The sequence below is a fragment of the Taudactylus pleione genome, unplaced genomic scaffold, assembly GCF_031769625.1.
Source record: "Taudactylus pleione unplaced genomic scaffold, aTauple2 ptg000138l, whole genome shotgun sequence".
NCBI lineage: Eukaryota > Metazoa > Chordata > Amphibia > Anura > Myobatrachidae > Taudactylus > Taudactylus pleione.
The window spans coordinates 5,015,272-5,042,146 of record NW_028284540.1 but is presented as its reverse complement, the minus strand read 5'-3'; the positions used below and the strand labels follow the sequence as shown (position 1 = coordinate 5,042,146).

At 41.4% G+C, this 26,875-nt stretch overlaps 1 protein-coding gene across 1 annotated transcript in view; it reads left to right on the top strand.

Annotated features, from left to right (window-relative positions):
- CNTNAP5 (contactin associated protein family member 5) overlaps positions 1 to 26,875 on the top strand; it is a 621,635-nt gene that overhangs the window by 311,911 nt on the left and 282,849 nt on the right. The window contains exon 8 of the mRNA XM_088473678.1: positions 5,775 to 6,039. Coding sequence (XP_088329804.1) covers positions 5,775 to 6,039 — 265 coding nt within the window. The remainder of the gene's footprint in view (positions 1 to 5,774; positions 6,040 to 26,875) is intronic.

Here is a 26,875-nt window from a genome sequence, read left to right as displayed (position 1 = left end):
ATGGTGCTGGGGGTATAGTTATAAATATATGCACAATTGAAATAGATAATTCATCAAAGTACCACCCTACCTAGTACACATATTAAGATGCAATATTTCAATGATCACAGGAAACATACATATGGTATGTCTAGTGAAAGTAGTCCCTCAGTAATCCACCGGAACCAGTGAAAAAATAATATATAAGATGAGCCCACCACAGCCTTCTAATGTGATATTAGTTAATAAAGGTGTAATGTACTGTTATCTAGGGTAGGATATTCTAAGGTTGAGTGGATCCACCTGTATATTTAGATATACAAATAACATATGAATATAAAAAACATGTATCACAATTGACATACAAATACAAAACTAAAGGCGAAATAATAAACAAATACATACAACATGCAAAAGGTATAATGATACCACAATATTAAAATGCTGAACACCACGGATACCACCTATATATATAATATGGAGGTTATTAGAGGCGTCCCTCTATTCCGATCTGGGAGAGTACATATGGTACTAAATATTTTCCTGATATAGATACAGGTATAGAGTGGTGTGCTTATATGCCCAGGATCTGCTGTTGCCTGTCTTAGATATTAGAGGACAGGGAATGAGAGTCCCAGGAACTGGCACCAGAAATTAGAAAGCTGCTTCTGCTGTTACAGCCCAGTCTCACCAGTATCCCTGTTGTCTGACACGTGTTTCGCCGGGGCTTTATCAAAGACAGCCTGCTGGTGGGCTCCACAGTGCGCACTCTGGACCCCTGCACCACGGACGATCATACAGAAGGGAGACAATATTGGCAGGTACTTTCTTCCTTCTACTTTTTCCTGCTCTCTCATTATAGCCAGCTGCCTGGATTCCCTGCGCTGCTGTACGGCAACAGGGATACTGGTGAGACTGGGCTGTAACAGCAGAAGCAGCTTTCTAATTTCTGGTGCCAGTTCCTGGGACTCTCATTCCCTGTCCTCTAATATCTAAGACAGACAACAGCAGATCCTGGGCATATAAGCACACCACTCTATACCTGTATCTATATTAGGAAAATATTTAGTACCATATGTACTCTCCCAGATCGGAATAGAGGGACGCCTCTAATAACCTCCATATTATATATATAGGTGGTATCCGTGGTGTTCAGCATTTTAATATTGTGGTATCATTATACCTTTTGCATGTTGTATGTATTTGTTTATTATTTCGCCTTTAGTTTTGTATTTGTATGTCAATTGTGATACATGTTTTTTATATTTATATGTTATTTGTATATCTAAATATACAGGTGGATCCACTCAACCTTAGAATATCCTACCCTAGATAACAGTACATTACACCTTTATTAACTAATATCACATTAGAAGGCTGTGGTGGGCTCATCTTATATATTATTTTTTCACTGGTTCCGGTGGATTACTGAGGGACTACTTTCACTAGACATACCATATGTATGTTTCCTGTGATCATTGAAATATTGCATCTTAATATGTGTACTAGGTAGGGTGGTACTTTGATGAATTATCTATTTCAATTGTGCATATATTTATAACTATACCCCCAGCACCATATGCATGGTTTCTGTGATTAGTGAATTATCGCATGTGTACTATTTAGGGTGGCATTTCGATGAATTGTCGATTTCAGTTGTGTATATCATTAGCAAATATTTATAACTATACTTCCAGTACTGTCAAATAGACCTGGATATAGTGGATCACTGTTAATAGATATAGTGTATCATACACTATTAATGTTCTTATTTGTCTATGCTGTCTTTGTATAATAAGTTGATTTTGAGTGCCTATGTTTCATTTTAAGAATTTAATAAACTTTAGTTTTAATATCAACATCAATACATCTATTTCAGATATATTAAATGGGTAAATATATGGTGGTCTGTCTGCTAATTGAGACATTAATGTAAATTTCACATATGATCATGATCTCACTTAGATGTAATCAGTTTGTCCTATTTCTCCTATACTAATTTTGTAGCCATCAATACAGCACAGGAGTGTGCCCTGATAGGAGTCTTTTCTTTTTTTTTTTTTCTCTCCTCTTCTAAACCTTGATAATATTTACTCCTGGGATGCACCTCCAGTTTTTGAAATATACCAAGATACGTGTATCCAATAAATCTATAATTAGATCGTTAGAATTAACTGTTTTCCTGTGCAATCAATCTTCTTCCCCTTTTCCTGTATGAGAGTAAATTTGGCCCTCAAGCTTCATTATGTTCAATTGGTAGTTACATTTTTAGCGGTTTGAGTAAAATAATCTTGTACAGTACCTGACTTTTTTTGTAAAATAAATTGTAAAAAATTATCCTTAGCTAAAAAATAAGGATAATTAAAAAAGAAAGTTAATTAAGAAAATAATACACTTCCAGTTACTCTGCTGTTAGTCGTACAGGTCCATAGTTTTTGCTTTACTCTTTGTTTCCATGTGATAGTTCTCATCTTCATTATCTCAGTTTAATTGTGGCAAATATCACTAATTGAAGGTTGTTTAAGGTTTGATATAGAATAATCACTTTCTACAGGCTACAAACATCAAAACAAAACACAAAATATGATCAAACCAAAGCAAGTCTTTCTAATGAATATATTATGGTGTTCTCTCTGTAGAGAGCTCCTTGTTACAGGAAAATAAAATCATTCTAGCAGCCAAGTGTACAGTATGGGATCCTTTCAGTACTTTGCACAGAATTGTGACTCTGTATTGTAGGACAGCAGCCAATCAAGAAACCATAGGAGAGCGGCCAATCTTTGCACTTAATCGAAATGTGGAGAAGTTGGCTGCTTCAGAGTTTTAACTTGTCACTTCCAATTACAACATTATAGAGATAGCAACTTGTAAGGTAATACTTCTCTGCAAAGAGCACAGAATGTGCAAATTTTATCCTATGATCAAAGCAAGGAAGGGAAAACAAACATACAAATATTAAAATGCATTTTTATTTCAGCATTTCAATCACGGGTGAAAACGTGAAACTTGTTTGTGAATAATTCAGGAAGCTGTAGCAACAAGCAGCCTCAGCAAACGAGCATTCTGTCTTATGCCTTTTTAATTACCATTACCATCCGTAGGATAAACATTGCTGAATTTAGTGTATTTAAGAGGCGAGTAGTTTCCTGGCTCAACTTGTAGTGAATGGAGACCACTCTAGAACTGACACCAGCATACTGTAGCAGGAGAATGTAGGATGGGAACGAAGTTTCTACTGTTGAGCTGAAGAGGCCAACTGTGTTTTTGCTAATAATATTGCAGGTTTGCGTAACCAAATTCAAGGGGTGACTATGGTTGTACACGTTTATGATACAGATGCATAAATCTTTATTGAAGCTCTTAGCTTACCTGTGTCACTGATTGAAGAGATCATTTTGAAGTGCTTTCAGTTGGAACAAAGTAACTGCACCTTGGTTGCCATAGAAAGTGGGACCTAAGTCTATATCTTCTGCCAATTGAGCCATTTTGAATGCTGAGATGATTATACAGTATAGTTGGTTTTCATCATGCTTAATAGGGTGACTGCTGAAATTAAAGCACCAACCACAGATCAGGTCTAAGACTACAACTGTAGGCCAAGGCTGAAGATATTACTACAGTATTTACTATTTTTATATAGTACATACAGATTATGTTTCCCTGACAGCTTAGCTTACAACCTTAATTTTGTGCCTGTGTGGAATATGCAAAAGTTATCATTTGGTGTATTCTAGCATCTATTCTATTAATGCGCTAGATTGGGGCAATGTTCCAGTAGAGTCTAAGCAATTTACAATAAGCCAATTAATGCAAATACACTTACATACATTTCTATCCATCAGTATGTCCAAGTATTTTATTTAATAATTTTAGAAAGTTCAAATAAGTCTTATGTACAACTAGTGTATATTTTCTTTATTATGGATACATTTATTGTACTTTAGATAATGACTTTAGCAGAAAATAAACACGATTAATTATATGTTAATAGTGATAACTTAGTAACACTATACATTGGACACAACAGTGGTTAATTTATTATTTATAGTAACATCCCTGATGATCTTAATTTAAATGTATCTTACAAAATGTTCAGTACATAATGATACTCGCTTATTATATTAAGACTTTCTTTAACTTAAAAGTTATTTTAAATAATTGTATTAGACATCAAAAAGTTAAGCACTACTCAGTAAAGTAAATGAAAATAGGGAGCTTTGTGTTGGTGCTGATGCAGAGTCACAACAGGATTATTCTGACTAAATAACCAGGCTGTAAGTGTAAGGCCCCTGAGATAATTCCTCTGTGTATATCTGTATTGCCCCAGTACACCAAGAGACTTTGTCAGACAGTGTCAACTCAATTAGTAAGGCACGTATGAAGAATCCAGATGAGGGCTTATTTCAAGCTGATATTCTTGTAATTATGCATAACATAGTAGGTGAAAAGATGATAGTTTACCAGAGCTCAACAGGAACAACTGCAAGATAAAATGGCAGACACTCACTGAGCTAGAGACTGGAAGAAATGAGGACTGATGACATCAGATCCTAGCTACAGAGAATCAGGAAGGACAAAATTAACAAGATGCAAAGCCTTGCAATAATAACATGACAAACTAACAGCATGAAACATATATATAGTGGGACATGACAAGGATGCTACTGCGTGCCTGGCCTGCTCTGCTCCCACACGAGACATCATGGTGAGGGCGCAGGGCAGAGTGTGTGGAGCATCATAAGTATGCACCAGGCGGCTTCTCAGCAGCACTCCAGGATGCAAGCCACGTACAGCAGACACTTGGACAGTGACAGTCCCACCCCCTATTCCCTGCATTCTTGTTGGTGGCAGCACTCACTCACACAAAGTTATGGCTGTGATAGGTGGGAAATGCCAAATGTGAAAACTTGCAAAATCAAAGTATGTGTTGTATGTCATAAAATTTGGTTGGAATTTGAAAATATTAAGAAAAGATGCAGAATATTGAATTTAAGTCTCATAATACATCACAAGCAATACAAAATCAGACATAGCTGACATGTAAAGAAATAACAGAAAACCTCCCGCAGCACACCACAATGGGCCAGCAAAATAGATTTACATCCTACATGATAGCAATACAGAGATCTTAGTTACATAAACATGTGGTAAGCCACCAGCCACAGCAAGGCGTCTCTGCTCTGGTGGTCCTACACTACATGATAATGGCACCACTTTGGGTCATATGTTTATGTACTTCTAAATTAAGAGCTACTGTAACTCATCTGGAGGCTCCCCAGGATCCACTAACATAGCACCACAAGGATCAGCACATCCTCCAGCCACTGACCCCATACATACCTCTCATAGCTGTGACACACACAATGGTGGCTGCTCAATCAATTTATGACAATGAGCCACAAATATATATTTTGTTAACTTAAGATAGAACTCTCATTTCCCCTGGGCCTTCCCTTCAATTCAAATACTTACTTAAAACTTACTGCAATACCTTATGATGGTTCCACAGCTAAGGTGTCAGTCATAAATACTGCATACAATTTTTGGGTTCTACAACCTCCTGCCATTCTGAAGCTGAAGTCATCATACAAACAACTAATAGATCAACAAGGGATTTTTATATAAAAATAAGCCTTCTGTTAGGGAAAGATTCAATTCTCATGAGTCTCTTTGCCATGTTCTAAAGTTTCAGCGCTGACAAGCTCTTGCCTGAAGAATTATGTGCATTAAAAGATGTGATCATATGAAAATATTTATTTTAATGTTCATCTACATGCCCTACTTTTCTCTTCCAGGGGAATATAACGTTCTCCTGCTCAGAACCCCACACCGTTCCTGTCACCTTTATCAGCTCTAGCACAAGTTACCTGTTATTGCCAGGTTTCCCACAAATGGATGAACTATCTGTTAGTTTCCAGTTCCGTACATGGAATAGTGATGGACTTCTATTATCCACTAAACTTTCTGCAGAGTCCGGTGTCCTCCTACTCCAGCTATTTTCAGGGAAATTGCTTCTTATGATTCAGAAGGAGAATGCAAACATACTGCCAATAAGCACAGGTACTGTACTGTTTTACAAGCATTGTTATATCATACATTGGGGTCTATTCACTTGGAGCCTTGGAGAGAGATAAAGTGGAGGGAGATAAAGTAACAGCCAATCAGCTCCTAACTGCCATGTTACATGCTGTTTGAAAAATGACAGTTAGGAACTGGCTGGTTGATACTTTATCTCCGTCCACTTTATCTCCATCTAAGGCTTAGTAAATAGACCTCATTATCTATTGGTGTACTGTCCATTTTATAGACTAAAGTTTAATATATAATTTCCAATGGACTGTGTGTATGTGCTACATTTGTGTGCAGTATTAAAGATATATATGCCACCATAGAATATTTTTTTGGGATTGTACAAGTCCTCCTTCAACTTTTACTGAGTCCTTTGATTTGCTTTATGATTAAACATTTCACATATACTTGCAACTGTAACGACAAGGGTAGTCTTAGCTAATGTTAGGTGATCCAATGAGTCCTCCACAGACTGGAGAGCTCTAGATTGCATCACATGTGAGAATGATCTGTATTTATATCATCAAGCTATGTGTTTATTTCTCTTGCCCTTGGATACCACACAACTCTAGAAAAACACAGAGAGATAAAGTATATATCAAAATATACAGAGGACATGTAAGGGCCATTTAATTGAAGCCATGTTTAGGTTAGAATCTACTTTCAACACATATTGAATTTTTATACAGTCTGTGTCCTCCTTGAGTTTCACACAAGTTATCAGTATAGTGCAGGAAATTTGTATTCACAAGGACTACCATATTTATACTTATATATCTCTTAATATTTATATATCTCTTAATACTGTGCATGGTCATTAGAACATTCTTTCTCATAATGGCTTATTCATATTCTTTATATTGCACATAAGTCTTTTCCAAACCACTCCATGCAATCAACCATATAGGTATAAAATAATGTGGCCCTTCATATTCCAAAATATTGTACAGTTCTAGATCTGTAATGGTAGTTAATGACTCCTTTACATTAGTTACTATAGCAAGACTAGTCATGGTATTCACATCGATCCCTCTTTCCCATAGAGTTAAAAGTATTACCATAGTTTAGTTGGCTCTGGGTCTTGTTCAAATAGGTATAGTTGCTGAATAGAGCAGGTCACTATTATCTAAAAAATTAGAATGATCAGGGAGATGCTACTAAATCAGTAGGGGACATATCAGACACTAGGGTCAGTGCAGGCAGCAAATGACAGTCATGAACAAAGCAAAGGTCACCAATAGCCAAAGTCAGAAAAAACCCTATAATAGACATTTAAGTGATGGCAGGCTCAGTCTTATACAGTATGCGTGATAAAGACTGTCAGAAGACTTGTCGCAGGCTGCAACAAAGATAATAGAAATTTTCAAGGTTCTTTTTGCAGTTTCTTAGGGAAAATTATATACTGTATTTAGAAATACATTGAACTTCCTATGTAATTTTTTTCACATATTGCACAAATGAAAATGTCAAGAAAAAATGCAAATATTGTGAAAATGTATATAAATTTAGAGCATGTATAACATTGCTTTATATAGGACTGAATAGCCCATTAAATTATTTCCATCCTATAAAAAGATGAATCTCTTTAAAGCTAAATAATTAAAATATACAATATTGATACTATAGAGGCACTCTAGTAGATCAGATTACTACTGTGATTTTTTTCAGCTTACACATTATGTTATTTAAGCAAAGGCATAATGTTATTTTATAAAAAATATATCTTATTGACTGTTCCGTGAAACATTGCTTCAGTTTTCTTAGGCAAATGGCTGTATTTATTTGGTAGACTATTAGGGGTAAATTTACTAAAGTGAGCTATGGGCAACCTCACTTTTTAAACTCACTTCCAAAAACTCTCACTTTAGTAAATTTACCCCTTAGTCTGTTTTACCTCCCTGTTATCCAAAAGTACATTACTTTAAATACAACCACATTTGCTGCTTCAGTGTATAATGCAACATATCTGTACATATTGACAGTTCTAATTTGTCTGAAAACAGAGTAAAACATTTACAGAGGAAGCCTATTTGCACTCAACATGTACAGTACTACTTACCTGGGTGCAGATACTGAATTGGGCATGCAGCATTTACTTGGGCATGTGGCATTTATCAAATATGAAGCATTCCCCCGAGGCTCCAACCAATGTTCTCTGCTTGCACTCTGGTGACTCACTCAGGCAATAGGGTTGTTGTTCAGGTGAGAGGGCATCGACTACTGCTGCGTGCCTGAAACAGGACACTATAGAAAAAGAGGGAGCTGCAGCACTGGACAGAATTTTCAGGGAACTGACCTGAATGGAGGAACACCACAATTATTGCTCTGTATTTTGGTATTGTTCAATGGTGTATCTATAATGGGTGTAGGGTGTCCGATGCACAGGGTCCCTGGGTCCAGGAGGGCCCCCACCGGACACCCTGCACCCACATATAGTATATATATAGATATATATATATATACTGTATATATATATATATATATATATATATATATATATATAGTTACACTTACCTCTCCACATTCTCCAGAGTGATGTGTCTGCCGGCGGCCCAGAGCTAGGGGCACTGAGAGGAGGGGGCAGGTAATAATTGCCTCTTAACTCTTACCTCTCAGCAGCCCAGCACATGCTGCTGTGTGCTGGGCTGCAGTGGGAGACTGATCGTTGGGCAGTCTTCTTTGCCTAAGAGGGAGGAGTGGTCACACTGATCACGCCCACCACCGGATTTGCTCCATGGTGAGGGGCTCACAGCGTCCCTTTCCCCAGCGTGCGTGGCACTTCAGAAGTTTTTTCTCCCAAAGGGAGCGTGACCACGTCTCCCATGATTAGGCCATGCCCCCTTCATCAGGCCCAGCCCGGCTCACTGCGCCCCTGCGCAGAGCTACAGAGCAGCAAAAATCACAGGAAACATGGTGCAGTGGTCATTTTCCTGGTGATTTGCACATTCGCACTAGAGATGGTCCCAGGAATAAGGAACAGGTGCCATTTTCCCGGAGACATGTGTATGTGCAGTAGACTCTGGCACCAAGCCAGAGTCTACTGCGCTGCCATAGAGGAGGGGGCCAGAAGGGAGTCTGCACACAGGCCCTCTCCTCTCTTAAAACACCCCTGGTATTTTTCTAAATTAATATGGCTGCCTGCTTGTCAGCAGGGATTGATATTGTAAATATGAGAGAATTATAAATGAATTATTCTATTTGGCACTAGATGTCCATCTAGTGGAGTTTTAATTTAGTTTTCATTTGTTTTTCTCCTTTTGTTTTTTAAGTACAGTGGTGTTTGAGTCACAAAAGAACATTTTTACAAGGAATGTTATTATCTACTATAATCTGACATACCTGAAGACAGTGTCAAAACTGAGCAGCCTTTAAACGTCTGGATGGTATTTTTGGTTTTGACAGAATAGGAACTGAACGCTAATTGCTTTAAAAGAAAATGGCTTAGCAATCAAGTGAATATGATTGGGTATCCAATTTTTTCATTATACCATAAAAGTAAAAATATTTATATATATATATCTGTTAACAATAAGTGAAAATGGAGATTAAGAAAAATATCCAAATGTTTCTACTTTTCAATTACCATTGAAACTTTCTATTTCTTCCTAAGCTTGCTGTCCAGTGCAGATTTAAATTCACCAATGAAAAAACTGCCTTCTGTCAACAAAATAACGTATTTCATATTGGATAATGTGCAAACCATACACAAAATGCATATAAATAAATATAACTGAACAATCATAAAATAAAAGTTACAAACGTGAACATGCAAAAATGCAACAGAAGTTCAATTTGCCAGATGCAATTGAAAATCATCAATCAAGATGCAGAGCCACAACAAGGGGTGTGTGACCGGTGCCCAAGGCCAAGGGGGCAGCATATTCACTGCCCAGCGGCACTCTAGAGAGGAAGCCACAACTTCTTTTTCACGTTGCAGGGTGCCTCTAGATTTCTGAGATTCCCCCCTTCCTATTACAGATGTGTCCACACCATACTTGCCTACTTTTGAAGAAGCATGTCACAGAGATTGCGAATGCACCACCTACAGTATGAGCGCAGCGATAAAGTGGACGTTTACTGCTAAATCTGAGAGATGTGCCATAAAATTGATTTACCTCCAAATGTAAATAAACCCCAAAGCAGTTAGTAAGATCTACTTTTTGATGAAAACACACTAATACTTTTCAGAAAATACATTTAGCCATAGGGATATTTGTGCCTTATAACCAATGCAGGTAAAATTATACTAATAATCCCATTTGAATCTATACTTCTCTGGGTTTTTTTTATATAACAGCTCCATATTGGGTGGTAAGGTGCAATCAGGGAGATTGTTAGACTCTTCAGGGAGTCAGGGAGATTGCTACTATTTCAGGTAGAGTTTGCAAGTATGTTCCACATACGTCTAGCCTCCTTGCACATTAAACAGCCCTTCTAGTAGTGCATGTTGTGTCACGACTCAATAGCGAAGAGCTTTCTTTTTGTGCAACTTTTTCCGATAAAATGCATGTTATTCGCAAAGTGATGTGAATAGGACACACGCTTATGCTGATTAAAATGATATGCGACATGCCTATATATTCTGCGACTGTATCTGCATGCAAAATGCTACGTTTCAGTGTCACAGTCACTGACTGTAATGTAGCATTTTGCATGCAGATATAACCACAGTCGAACACAAAATATAGGCATGCTGCATATCATTTTAATCAGCATAAGCATGTGTCCTATTCACATCACTTTGCGAATAACATGCATTTTATGGGAAAAAGTCGCACAAAAAGATGCTGAGTGCTAACGTGTCACACATCGCTCATACGTTATGTGTAACGCAACTTGTAGTGCTTGGTGGATGGATGTATGTGGACATATCTGTATATAGAAAGGCGCAGAAGCTTCCGACACCCATCTTACTGCTTTCAGTGTTCCCCAGCACTTGGTGTATGATGTAACGACAACATGGAGGAGGGAGGTGCCATTCCAGGGCAGAGACACCCTGCTACTGCACTGTCAATATGTATTATAGTTTCTGTAAGTCCACATACAGTACAGTAAAGTATACTGTACCAAGAAGCAATAAATGATATGGAAGATATATATACAATGTAACACTTTTCCATTCCAGAACAAGGACAGACAAAAAGGGCAGCCAGATTTGTGATGCCCTGGGCAAAAATAAAGTAGGTGTCATCAACATTGTAGGCATTTGAAAATATAATGAACCACAAGAAAATTACAAAACAATTCTCTGTACAAAAAAATAGTAGTTAAAAAAAATAAACTCTGGACTGGTTTGAGGGACAGGGCAAGACAACAGTATACATAGGGCACATAATTATAAATTATTTTGAATTTTTTCAAATAACATTTGTCAAATAATCTGTACACTTAAAAATATGTTAATATCTATATATGTTTTGAACATTTACAAATTTGGAGGAAGTTACCAAGAACAAGCGTATCATTGTACTAGATTATCCAGCACACATGTATTGTATTAGGTTGCCCAGCACACATTCATTGTACTATATTGTCCAGCACACATTCATTGTACTACTGCAGGTTGCCCAGCACACATGCATTGTACTAGGGTGCCCAGCACACATTCATTGTGCTACATTGTCCAGAACACATACATTGTACTACATTGTCCAGCACACATTTATTGTGCTAGGTTGTCCAACACACATTCATTGTACCAAAATGTCCAGCACACATGCAGTGCACTACAGCAGGTTGTCTGGCGCACATTAATTTTTCTACATTGTTGGGTACACATTCATTGTTCTAGATTGTCTAGCACACATTCATTTTTCTACATTGTCCGGTACACATTCATTGTACCAGATTGTTCAGCAAACATTCATTTTACTACAGTAGGTTGTCAGGTACACATTCATTGTACTAAGTTGTCCAGCACACAGGGCCGGTTCTACCATTACGCATGGTACGCAGCTGAGTAGGGCGCCTCAGCTGCGACCATGCGGGCCGCTGGCAGACTGTGTCTCTGTGACATAGCTGCACCACGCGTGTAGCGCTGACCAGAAAGAGTTCGGTCAGCACTACACAGTGACAAACACACAGCCGCAGGCGCCGGCAGCTGTGTGTTTGTTTTGATTAACAGCCAATGAGAGTCAGTCAGACTGTCATTGGCTACTGCGCCCACTGCCGATGCCGGGCTGGAGCTTTCCGGCTCCCGCAGTGGATAATGGGAGAGACGTCATGACATCTCTCCCATAATGCAGAGTGGCCCGGCCCGGGAGGACGGTCTGAGGAGTGGATGGTGGCAGCCGGAACTGGAGCGGGGATTCAGGTAAGCGACTTCTACAAAGGGGAGGACTACTACAAGGGGGTGGCTACTACTGGGGCACTGCATAGCGGGGGGGTGCCTCTACTGGGGGCAAAACAAGGGGGGGACTGCTACAAGGGTTGAATACTACAACGGGGGTGGCTACTACTGGGGCACTGCATAGAGGGAACCTTCACTGTGGGAACAACAAAGGGGGGACTACTACAAAGGGGGGACTACTACAACGGGGTGGCTACTACAGGGGCACTGCATAGGGGGGTGAACCTCCACTGGGGGCACAACAAGGGGATGACTACTACAAAGGGGGGACTACTACAATGGGGTGGCTACTACTGGGGCACTGCGTAATGGGGGAACCTCCACTGGGGGCACAACAAGGGGGGGAGCTACTACAAGGAGGGACTACTACTAGGGGCAGTACAAGGGGGGACCACTACAAGGATGGGGACTACCACTGGGCGCACTACAAGAGGGGGACTACCACTGGGGGCACTGCATCGAGGGCCCACTACTGGGAGCACCATATAAAGGGCAATGCTGGGGCACTGCATGGGAGGGACCTCCACTGGGGCCACAACAAGGGGGGGGACTACTACAAAGGGGTGGCTACTACTGGGGCACTGCATAGTGGGGGGAGCCTCCACTGGGGGCACAACAAGGGGTGACTACTACTAGGGGCACTACAAGGGGGGACCACCAGAAAGGGGGGACTACCACTGGGGGCACTACAAGGGGGGCAGTACCACTGGGGGCACTGCATCGAGACACCACTATTGGGGGCACTATATAAAGGGCAATATTGGGGGTACTGCATAGGGGGGAACTACAACTGGGGCCACTGTTTAAAGGGCACTGCATAAGGGATACCACCATTGGAGGCACTGCATGGTTGTGTTAGATTCTTCAGTGCATATTTCATAGTACTAGAAGGTCCAGCACCCATTCATGGTACTAGATTGCCCAGCACACATTCATTGTACTAAGTGGCCAAACAGACATTCATTGTATCAGGTTATCCACAACACATTTGTGTTACATTATCCAGCACACAGTCACTGTTCTACAGTAAGTCATCCAGCAGACATTCAATGAACTAGATTGTCCAGCACAAATTTATTGTACTAGGTTGTCTAGCACACATTCATTGTACTATTTTGCCCAGCACACATTCATTGTACTTAATTGTCCAGTACACATTCACTGTACCAAATTGCCCAGAACACATTCATTGTACTAGGTTATCCAGCACACATTCATTGTACCAGGGTGTCCAGCACACATTCATTGTACTAGATTGTCCAGCACACATTTGTTGTATAAGATTGTTGTGCCTGTAATTCATAACTCAGCTATTGTACTAAATTGTCCATCATATAATTAATTGTACTAGACTATCGAGAACATTGTGGGCCTGATTCAGAAATGGACAATATGCCAATGCTTATGCGGTTGAGCGATTATTGATGGTCTGCAAATGTATCTGAGTCGCATTGCGCATGTGTCATGTTTCATTACCAATGTCGCTTGCAGTGAGGATTTATTTGCAAAGTGATTGACAGGCAGGGACTATTTGTGGTGACTCAAACACAGGGGTCTCATGGCTGTTTTCTGGGATCCAATATGCTGTAAAAACAGCTTCGGCAGTCTCAGTTCCTGCAGCCATTCTGTGCCTCCATAAGTTTACTCAGAAGTCTGCTAAGCAACTGATTAGCGACAGATGGTGTGTCTTTGTATGCAGTTACATGGATTTTCACATTCTACCGGTGTGTGTCTCAATACAAATCCTGACTACTGCGACTTTTGCCTAATTTTTCACAGCTGCTGTGTACAAATTTGCAGTTGTGATGGCATTAGTGTACAACTCTGTATTAGATTGTGCAGAGCACATTCATCACATGTGCCAAGACCTGACACAAAGCTATTAAACCCATACTTGCCTACTTTTGGAAAAGTATTTCAGGGAGATTGAGAAAGCAGCACCTTTGATCGCGGAAGTACAATGGACTTGTACTGCTATATCTGAGAGGCGTGGCATAAAATTGACTTTCATCCAAATGTAAACAAGCTGCAAAGCAGTAAGATCTAAATGTTGATGAAAGCACACTCATAGTTTTCAGGGCTTGTTCATGTATTGTGTATTACAAGGGGTTCCACATAAGTGGCCAAGTGAAATCTTATTTGAAAATGCATGTAGCCATAGATATCCATGGGGAGATGTACTAAGCTTTGGGAAGTGATAAATTAGAGAGTGATAAATTATTAGCCACTCAGCTCCTAACTGTCATGTTACAGGCTGTGGGGTCTATTTACTAAGCCTTGGATGGAGATAAAGTAGATAAAAATAACATACCAGCCAATCACCTCCTAACTGCCATGTCACAGACTGTGTTTGAAAATATACAGTTAGGAGCTGGTTGGCTTGTACTTGATCTCCGTCCACTTTATCTCCACCCAAAGCTTAGAAGATAGACCTCTGTGTTTGAAAAATTACAGTTAGGAGCTGATTGGTTGGTACTTTATCACTAAGTTTTCCCTTCCAGAGCTTAGTACATCTGTCTCATTTTGCCATATGCAGTACCTTGCCAAAGTATTCACCCCCCTTAGCATTTTTCATGTTTTGTTGCCTCACAATCTGGAATTAAATTGAATTGTTTGAAGGTGTGCATCATTTCATTTACAGAACATGCCTACAACTGTGAAGTTGTGCTTTTTTTAAAATTGTGAATCAAACAATATTTAGGACAACATAAGAGAAAACTTCAACGTATATAACTATTCACCCCCCTAAAGTCAGTACTTTGTCGAGACACCTTTTGCGGCAATTACAGCTGCACGTCGCTTTGGATAAGTCTCTATGAGCTTGCCACATCTTGCCCCTGTGACTATTGCCCATTCCCAGGGCCGGATTATAGGCGGGGCGACATGGGCGATCGTCCAGGGGCCCCCACACACACTACATCAACTCTTTTTTTTTACTTAATGGAGCCGCCAAGATCCTGGGCCAGTTCCCGCTGGGCATGTGACTTTGGTGGTCGGTGTCACACAGCCTGGCTTTCATTTACCGACCCACCTCCCCCCTCGCCGGGCTTCCGCGATCGGAGATTAAGCTCCGATCGGGCAGCTAGTTAAAAAAAACATGGCCGACGGGGGAGCTGCTGCACATGCCCAGCCGCAGCAGCTCCACCCATAAGCCTTTGCGGAGCACGGAGCAGTCAGTCACACTGATGGCTCCGCCTCCAGATCCTCCTCTGCCAGCCTCCATCCTGATGGCTCCGTCTTCATCCGTCCATAGAAGCCTCACAAACGGAAGGGGATCTATCTCATTCACCGGTGAGATGAGATTATATATATATATATAAATATCTCTATCTATCAGATATAGATATATATATATATATATATATATATAAAGATTCTTTTTAATTTTTCCTGTACACACACACTCTGATATACTCAGATATCTCATACATATGATATATTGTATATCATATATATTATGTATTGCTTTTCATATATATATATATATATATATATATATATATATATACACGCACCGAAACGGCTGTCGGGCGCTACTCTCTGGAGGGAGGACTTGTGATGAGTATTTTCATGATTGCCTGCTGTTTGTGCCATGATGAACTATTGCTATGACTTTGCTCACAAGCCCCTCAAATAACCTCGACATTTGTTCTCTACTGGATTAATAAATTTTCTATGGATTGATATGGATGTGCTGACTCCTTCTTTCTTTATTGTATATATATATATATATATATATATGCTTTTCATATATATTTATATATATATACATATATACGCACGCACACGTATATGTATATATATATATATGCTTTTCATATATATATATATATATATATACACACGTATATGTGTATATATATATATATATATATATATATTATAGAAAAAAAAACACTTTTATCGATAGGGGCCCCCACACGTTTGTTGCCCAGGGGCCCCCTCAGACCTCAAGGCAAAACTGCTCCAGCTCCTTCATGTTGGATGGTTTCCGCTTGTGAACAGCAATCTTCAAGTCTGACCAATGATTCTCAATTGGATTGAGATCTGGGCTTTGACTAGGTCATTCCAACACATTTAAATGTTTCCCCTTAAACCACTCGAGTGTTGCTTTAGCAGTATGCTTCGGGTCATTGTCCTGCTGGAAGGTGAACCTCCGTCCCAGTCTCAAATCCCAGGCAGACTGAAACAGGTTTTGCGCAAGAATATCCCTGTATTTAGCACCATCCATCTTTCCCTCGACTTGAATCAGTTTCCCAGTCCCTGCTGCTGAAAAACATCCCCACAGCACGATGCTGCCACCACCATGTTTCACTGTTGGGATGGTGTTCTAGGGGTGATGGGATGTGTTGGGTTTGCGCCAGACAGAGCATTTTCCTTGGTGGCCAAAAAGATACATTTTAGTCTCATCTGACCAGAGCACCTTCCTCCATACATTTGGGGAGTCGCCCACATGCCTTTTGGCAAACTCAAATTGTGTCTTCTTATTTTTATCACTAAGTAATGGCTTTTTTCTGGCCACTCTTCCATAAAGCCCAGCTCTATGGAGTGTACGGCTTATTGTGGTCACATGCACAGATACACCAGTCTCTGCTGTGTAACTCTGCAGCTCTTTCAGGGTTACCTTTGGTCTCTGTGCTGCCTCTCTGATTAATGCCCTCCTTGCCCGGTCTGTGAGTTTTGGTGGGCGGCCCTCTCTTGGTAGGTTTGTTGTGGTATCACGTTCTTTCCATTTGATGATTATGGATTTGATGGTGCTCCGGGGGATCATCAAAAATTTGGATATTTTTTTATAACCCAACCCAGAATTGTACTTGGTCTCCTTGGTCTTCATGGTGTGATGCCTCTTGCTTAGTGGTGTTGCAGCCTCTGGGGCCTTTCAGGAAAGGTGTGTTTATACTGACAGATCATCTGACAGTTAGATTTCACACACGTGGACTTAATTTCAGTAATTATGTGACTTCTGAAGGTAATTGGTTGCACCAGACCAGAACTTTTGAGGGGCTTCATAGCAAACGGGGTGATTACATATGCACATGCCAATTTTCAGAATTTTAATTATAAAGATTCTTTTTTATGTATATTTTTCTTATTTCACTTCACCAAATTAGACTATTTTGTGCAGATCCATCACATACAATTCAGATTAAAAATAAAAATAAATTAAAGGTTGTAATGTAACAAAAAAGGTAAAAAGCCAAGGGGGGTGAATACTTTTGCAAGGTACTGTAACCAATGCAGTGAAATGGCACTTATGAGCCCATTTGAATGTATATATCTCTGATTTTATTTCCCAAGTATATAACAGCTACATTATAGGGGTAGGGTGCAATCAGGTAGATTGCTAGGCTCTTCAGGGAGTCAGGGTGATTGCTACTATTTCATGGAGTCTCCCAGACAATCAGGGAGAGTTGGCAAGTATGATTAAACCTCTGTGCCACTAAAGAGTTTCTCTCCCCTGTGTTGAGCCAATTTATGTACACTTTTTGTGAAGGTAACATTCCAACATCAATATCAGTAACTTTATTTATAAAGTACCCTTTTTCTTCAGAAAACTTTGATATTGAAGTTAGTTTACACTATCCTCTTAAGGCAAATACAATCTACGCAAAATGACCAAAAAGGTTTTTTTAACACAAATGACAAGAAAGTGAAATAATAATAATAATAATAATACTAATAATACTAATAATACTAATAATACTAATATTAATAATAATTGTATTTTTTCTACTTATAAACACCTTATAGAACTACTTTGAGTTTCTCACTTTGGCATTAATCCACTTCTCTAAAACAGCAAAAAGCAGAATTGTACATTTTCTTAATAAAATCTGCATGTAAAAATGATAATGCATTTTATTTGTTTAATTTTTGGCAGTGTTTGTCACCTTACGCTAAACACAAAAATTAACTCTGCGCTTAAGATGTTTTAGTTTGGGCTCAATCCAGTTAGCCATGAAGGGTGCGAATTGCCATTACCATGGCATTAACACGCCAGTAACGGCACCACATCTCGCACCCCTCGCGGCTGGCTCCAAGCACAAATTCGCACAGTTTGGGCTGCCAAAAAGTGCCTAACTGCGAGATCATCATGGCTAATTAGGTTGACCCCATTGACTGTAAACCCCCAGATAACATCATCACACTGCCACAATGATGTCACTCATATGCGGCAGCCTCCTGGAAGTTGAATTTATAGGGGAGGATCCCCAGGGATTGGATGCTGTGCTCAGTTGGTCTGGGGGCAGCACTCAGGACCTCATTCAGAGTCGGTCGAAGCGGCCGCACGGTTGTACGCCACCGATGTTCGCTATACTGCGCATGCATACAGTTCGCAATGCGCGTGCGCAAACTAGCCGCTATGATCAGAAATTTCTCTCTCCTTGAACACAGCCAGGTCGGTAGTTTGAGTGACAGATTGAGGCGTTTGTGGGTGGTAACAGGGGAAGGTGCTTGAAAACAGGGGAGTGGAGATCCGAAAGCAGGCGTGCCTAATTATGCGGACGGCGTTTTGTGGGAGTGCATACGGTTTATGGGAGTACATAATTAACAAAGTAGCGTCATGGCACATGGGATATGGGAGGTTTTTACAATGACATGATCGTAGAGCTTAAGAGAGGGTATGGTCAACCTTAAGCTCTACGACCAGTTTCGATGGTTGCCGATGGTCTCGATTAATCCTTATATGCCCGGAGATGACGTGCAATGCGTACGAGAAGGGGGCGTATTTTTTTGTCTTCCGACCGCTTCCTCCCCTTGGTCGGCCAACTACCGATCCAAACTTAGGGACGCAACTTGCGAGGGAATCATTTGCATATACGGCCCCTGTTCGCATACAACCGTGCGGCCACTTCAACCGACTCTGAATGAGGTCCTCTGAGTGGAGGAAGTGCATCAGGTGACAGGGACCCTGATTCAGAGTCGGACGCTCTGAATGAGCGCTCGCTCTGAATCAGGGCGTTTTTTGTTTATTTTTTGCGGCCTCTTGGCCGCTCGCATAGCTGTGGGTGACCACCCACAGCTATAGCGAGCGGCCATGATGATGGTCGCGATGGTCAAGACCATCACTACCATCGGGCTTGCGACGAGACCCTTGTGGTAGGGTCTCGTGGACGCAAGCCCCAGAGAGATTCCAGCTCTAACAGAGCCAGAATCTCTCCACTGACATCACTCGTGATGTCAGTGGGGTCGCCCCCAAATGGGAGGCATTCTCATGGGAATTGCCTCAGTTTGGGCAGCCACCCCCCTGGCCCGCCCACCAAAGGGGGCAAGCTGTCACTCAACATCGACAGCTCGCACCCTTTTGTGTGAGACCCGGGGCGATGGATTACCCATCATGCGCATGCGCTCTGGGCCACCATTGACGCTCAGCGCTTGCGACCGGGTCTGAATCAGGCCCAGAGTCCAACATGGCTGCGCCCATACAGTTGTTTAGGAGGGAACTCTGAAATGCAGCCTGTGTGCCATTATGCTGGGAAAACATGCTCTGAGCAAGATGCTGCGGAGAGATTTCTCCATGCTCAGTAACAGGACACTGAGTAGACGGGGCAGGAGCAGCACAGCCAGACCTCAATGTGCAGCATGAGCAGATATCTGTGCTATCCTGGACAAGCACCAGAGTAGTAAAAAAGTGGTTTTAATTGTCCGGAGTGTGACAACGATGGAGGAGTTTGGTACTTTATATCCTCTCCATCTGTGGAAAATATATTGTGTGTACTCTTTTAAATGTTGTCTGGTGATCACCAGACAATAACCACTAAAGGGACATTTTGTTTGAAAGAGTGGACTCAACTTTTTCAAACAAGGTGCCCCACTTGTGTCCTCTTCCCAACCATGGATAAATTTAATATTTCCATAACTCAAGGCATGACTGGACTGGCCATCTCACAATTCTGGCAAATGCCTCAAGGGCTAATGTGCCGGTCCGGCTATCTGGAGACCTAACCAAGCATCTCCATCTTCCAGTGCTTTGCTCGTGCATCATGCTTAGACACGTGTAACATTTAGCAACATCCCTGTGACTCATGCTTCCCCCACCTTCACATTTGGCCACACCCTCTTTCCCATGTATGTTTGTTCACAGCCAGGATTACAACGTGAGGAATGAGAACTAATAAAGCCATTAGACTAGGTAATAGTAATAATTGTCCAACAATCTCAAGGTGTCAAGAGCCACACTTGTTCAGCTTTCACACATTTGTTATGTTTTAGATTTTGAAAACAGGGGATGTAGATATGTGCACATCCTGGTTGGATGAAGTGACTTCATGCTGACCATTTCCTGCCTTTTATGAGACAAGTGAAGAGATGTGTGTTGGTGCAGTTTTGTTGGTAGACTTGTATGTTAGTGAAGTCTTTTGTATTACATTTGGTTAAACAGATGCAGTATCCCAACAGCGGTATCCCGGCATCAATGAAAATTCCGATCGTCCCCCAGGAAAGTATTCTCTAACATATTCTACCCCCTAACCTTAACCCTCCCTTAGAGGTGCCTAACCATAACCACCCCCATAAGTGCCTAACCCTAATCCCCCTCTAAGTGCCTAAACCTAACCCCCCTTCCCCGCCGCCTAAAGCTAAGCCCCTCGGGGGGTGCCTAACCCTAACCTCCCCCGGGGGTGCCTAACCCTAACCCCCCCTTCCCCTAGCCTAAACCTAATCTCCGCCTGGGAACCCTAAACCTAACCCACCCCCCCACGGCTCTCCACGCCCGTCACCGGCTTACCTTTGATCGGTAAGCCTGGTGTCGGGCTCCCAGCGTAGGGAAAATGACAGGCATCGGGATGTCGATGCCTATCATTTAACCCTTGCTGGGATTATACAGTCAGGAAGCCGGCGGTTGGGTTTCCAGTCGGTATTTAGGAACTCATTCAGAGTCGGTCGTTGCGGCCGCACGGTCGTACGCCACCGATGTTCGCTAAACTGCGCATGCGTAAAGTTCACAATGCGCGTTCCAAAACTAGCTGCTACGATCAGAAATTTCTCTCTACTTGAACACAGCCAGGTTGGTAGTTTGAGTGACAGAATGAGGCGTTTGTGGGTGGTAACAGGGGAAGGTGCTTAAAAACGGGGGAGTGGAGATCCGAAGGCAGGCGTGCCTAATTATGCGAATGGCGTTTTATGGGAGTGCATAATTAACAAAGTAGTGTCATGGCACACGTGACATGGGTGGTTTGTACACTGACCTGATCGTAGTGCTTAAGAGAGGGTATGGTCAACCTTAAGCTCTACGACCAGTTCCGATGGTTACCGATGGTCTCGATTAATCCTTATATGGCCGGAGATGACGTGTAATGCGTACGAGATGGGGGCGTATTTTTTGTCTTACGGCCGCATCCTCCCCTTGGTCGGCCAGCTAACGATCCGATTTTAAGGACGCAACTTGTAAGTGCATCATTTGCATATCCAGCCCCATTTCCCTTACGACCGTGCGGCCGCAACGACCGACTCTGAATGAGGTCCTCAGTCTCTCCGACTGTTTCCCGGTTAAACACAGGCAACCAATATAGGCACTAACAGCAGATTAGCAGTAGATGAATGTTTTACAAGGAAAATTAATCTAGCTGCTGCATTCAAAATATATTGTATGAGTGAAAGTTTGTTTAGGGGAAGAACAGTAAGGAGTCTATTGCAATAGTCAATGTTACAGATAATTAGGGCATGAATTATAGCTTGTGTAGTGTCTATAAATGTACGCATTCTGAAAATGTTTCTTAGATGAGCAGCACAGTTGGTATAATGGTTAGCCTTACTGTTTTACATAACTGATGATTTGGGATTGATTCCCACTAAGGGCTTAAGGGCCTGATTTAGACCCGCTCGCAAGTGCATAGTGCTCGCAAGCGTATCGATGGCCGGACTGTGCGTGCGCGAGCCCCGGAGCGAGTGTGAAATTCGGGGCTCGCTACAAACGGGACGGCTGCCGATGTTGATCGACAGCTCGCCCCGTTTTGTAGGTGGGTCGGGGGGGTGGCTTGCCAAACGTAGGCATTCCCAAAGGAACACCTGCCGTTTGGGGGCGGCCCTACTGACATAACTCGTGATGTCAGTAGTGAGCTTCCTGCTCTATTAGAGCAGGAAGCTCACTGGGGCTTGTGGCAGACGAGACCCTACCACAAGGGTCTCGTCGCAAGCCCGATGGTCGAGATGGTCGCGACCATCGCAACCATCACCTGGCTGCTCGCAAAGCTGTGGGCGGTCATCCACAGCTTAGCGAGCGGCCAGATGGCCGGACAAAAAAAAAAGAAAACGCCCTTCAGACCTGTGAGCTGGTCTGAATCAGGGCCTAAATGCTTAGAATTTGTAAGTACTCTCCATGCTTATCTTGGTTTCCTCTGTGTACTCTGGTATCCTCCCACAATCCAAAAACATACTGGTAGGTTAATTGGATTCTAACAAAAAAAGAACCCCACTGTGTGTGGTAGGGAATATACATTGTAAGCAGGTACTGATGTGAGAAGCCAAATAATCTCCGCAGAGCACTGCATAATATATGTGTACTATATAAATATCTAAAATTAAAGTGATGTATGCAACTGGATTTGGATGCAGACTGAATGTGACAAACACAGGGCAAGTCTGAGTTAAATATAGCAACTTGTTAGCAAGTGTAAGGGGTAGGGTTTATTGTTGCATTGTCAATAGCAATAGAAATGTCAGATCGGTATCTTCTGTTGGCTGATAGGAATATTACTAGCTTTGTTTTTGAAAGATTGAGTTTCAGTGAGTCAGACAAAAATCCAAACTGAGATAGACAGTCAGTAATGCAGACCAACATAGGTGGTGAGAGATCTGAAAAGGACTGGTAAATGTCATTTGTATCATGGGAAAGGTTTCTGGACTGCACACCCTGTAATATATATATAATGAGAGGTGCTACCTGATGAGACTAATTGCAGGCATAAAAACAGACAAATCTCAGGTGCACAACTCCAAATTATTGATAATATATAAATGCAATAAAATTTTGCAATCAATAGAGGTTTTTAGCATAATCTTGGCCAAGGTTATGGGCCTACCCACCACATCCAGGTAACCTCTTTAGGGTAGGTCCCTAACATACTAGGGTTCAAATTCAGAGCGCAGGACACCCCCAAACTGGCCCAGCTAAGCCGCCCCAGGGCACCGCCATAGTAAGAAAAGTGCAGTGTAAAAGAGATAGTTAAGAGCAGCCACAGCTGCATATAAAGAATGAAAATAAAAAAGGTAAGTACATATATAATAAACAAACAGTGAAGGGTTAAAATGTGTTATAAAAGAAAAATGTGTTATAATGCAGTGCCCTGAAACAGATCAACAAAGGCAATCCAGGGGTACCCACACCCCAAAAATGAACCGAAGTTGCACTACAGTATATAACTTGTAGGACTTACCTAGAATTGTGCCTAATACCAGTGTGCATATACTATACCAGACTCCATGCTTTTAAACCAATAAGGTAGGGGTGCTAATCCAGACAGAGGGCTTCTCCTTTCCCTCAGGTGTGCAATAAAGCACATTAAATGGAGTATATGGGAAAGATTTCTGGACTGCACACCCTGTAATATATATATATAATGGGAGGTGCTACCTGATGAGACTAATTGTTTTTGTGCCTGCAATTAGTTATTATTAGTTAGGCAAAGTTATTCCTTCTGTATTTGAAGAGTGCCGGATCTTGGATAATATATATATATATATATATATATATATATATATATATGAGGGAGAGAGGTGACTGAAAGAGGAGAGTAAGGTATAATAAGTGGGGATGGGGAGAAATTAGAAAAATATTCAAAGGGAAAATACAGAGGTGGTTAAAGATGGATATTGGTGGGGATGAATGGTATAAAATAAATGATTTGCAAGGAGGGTGTGGAGAGAAGGGAGAACTATGATATAAGAGAGATAGACCAGGCTTCAGCAATATTGATTTTTAAATTAAAAGCTAAGGATCAGGTTTAGTTAGAGGTTTTAATTGTCTGGAACGATATTTATGTCAGCAATGATGGTGACAACATATTTACATAATTTAATTTATAGCATACCCTCTTCTTCCCTGCCCGTTTCTTACTCCATTCCCACTCCATGTCTTCCCATCTTCTACATAAGTCTCTGATCCCTCTCTATGTGTGCCTGTCTCTGTCATCCTCTGTGTGTTAGGTTGTCATTGATATTGTATATGAACAGTACCTGTTTATTTTTGCCCCATGTGCAACACTGGGCTCTGTGGCTATGTAACTTACTGAATTGTGGCAATTCAGGCACTTTTATCTGTGAAGCATCAGATTCACTTGTATGAAGTAAGTAGAGGCATAATAGGGGCAGGGGTGTATGTTACTTAAGCAAATGCACAAATGGGTGGGGAATATGCCCAGTGGGCATGGGAGGGAGGGCTAGTGTGCCTAGTAGACACTGAACATGCCCATTGTCTGGTGTTTGGGATGTGGAGGTGCAGGGCCCAAAGCAGTTGGGACTGAAAATAGGAGGAGCAAGGACTGAAAGTGGCAGGAATAATAAATTGAAATGGGAGATGTCAGGATTCATTCTTAAATCATCTCCCCTAAAAGATAAGTCTAAAGCCCCCATTTTGTGTATCCTGTGCCCATTTTTTTCCTTTGTTTTTCTATTGGTTCTCTCTTTCCTCCTTCTATCTATGGTGTGTCTGTTGCCCTACATTTCCCCGGTGTTTTACTTTTTTCAGACTCTCTCTCTCTCTCTCTCTCTTCTTCGTCTACTGTGTATGTTGTAAATTTTACCCTTTGTCTTTTCCAGTGTTTCCCTCTCTGATGTAGGACAGAGAGGTAGAATAGTGACGTTTTACAGTGCAGTATAGTTATATAATGTATGATATAGAGACTTCAGTAGCGTAGGCTATAGAGGGGTCAGTATTGTGGTGGTGTTTTATAGGGAGGTCAGTGTATGGATTATATTGTATGGTATAGAGTCTCACCAAAAATACTAATCCCACTTACCTAGGGGCTAATTCATTGTGTGAAATGCTGAACGCAGATTCCCAATTATCGGCAATCTGCGGGTGCTCAGGTCCCAGTCTGCGAATGTGCAGAATGGGTCCTGTGTGGTTGCATGCAGCCCATAGTATGCCTCTGTCTGGTTGACAGGCAGAGGCATTTAAGGGTGGTGCAGTGGCAGGATCAGCCGGCATTCCCTGAGACGGGGGCGTGTCCACACCGTTTTCCGGGACAGGCAAGGCCTGGGGCTACGTCCACAGAAGCAGTTTCCTTGTTCACAAGCTGGCTAGCCTGAGTAAGCTAAGCCTACTCGGCTGGTGGCCCGGCTCTACTGATACAATCCTCAAGTTTTACTTTGTTTTGATCAGTCCACGGAACAGCTCTTCCATACTGTATTTGAAAATTCCCATTTCATGGACTATACAGCCTAGGGGGTCAATTCAATTGGGGCGATGTTCTCATACAGTACCTGCTGTATGCCGCACTTACGATACCTCCAGACTCGCACACTTCTGTTTGCAGTCCCATAGGGCTGTGAGCAAAAATGTGCGCGTCTGGGATGAGATCGGGCCATGTGGGGGGCAAATTGCCATGCTGTTGCCGGCGTTTCTATGCCTTTCCAATGGCAATTCACCCCCTTCACTCTTAATTATATTGACCCCTTTTAATACAGCTCTGATGGTGACACTCAATTAATTCTGCCATGTTATCATTGGGTAGAACTGGAATACTCAAGGCCAGATTCCATAAATGAAACATGCAAAATTTGTCAAAATTTTAAAGGCAACAGTTCCATTAGTTTGGTATGAAAATAACTATATTTAGACCCTCACTCCCAAGCATTCTTGCTATACTAGTGCCAGCCAAACATCTAGTTTTAACAATATCATTACCCTGAAAATGTGACTGTGTGCATATCACACACAGTGACCCAGAGATCGACAGTCTTTTTCTGCTATCTGTCAATAATAACTGACAGGAGATAAAGGAATATCACTGCACATGTTAATGGAGTAAAATATACCAGCAGCTTCACTAATGAGTCCTCTTCCAAGTTTCCAAGCTGCAACTTATGAAAAGCGGATATGAATGACTCTGTATCGAAGCTGCAAAGTGATAGTTATCACCAATGCTTCCGTTCTACAACACATTAATCTACAGAACATACCAACACATGATAGATATTAATAAGTCAAAATACATGCAAGAATGTGCAAAATACAATTTACTTTGGTCATGAGATGCATCAGAAGCACCAAACAATAGTATAAACTAAACAGAACCCTTTCCAGTAAATAAACAAATAAATAATTATGTAAATTGTGCAATCTTTCCGGCAAGAAGTAAACCAAGAAATGGTTGCTGTACATTTCAAACAGCATTAATGCTATCAAAGTGTACATCCAGAAACATTCCCTCTGTTATAGCACCTGATGATGAATAACACCTCTCTAGGGAGAAGGAACATGTTCAATAAACACCTTTTGGTTCACAAGGCAAATGATCGTGTGTTCAAAAATAATGA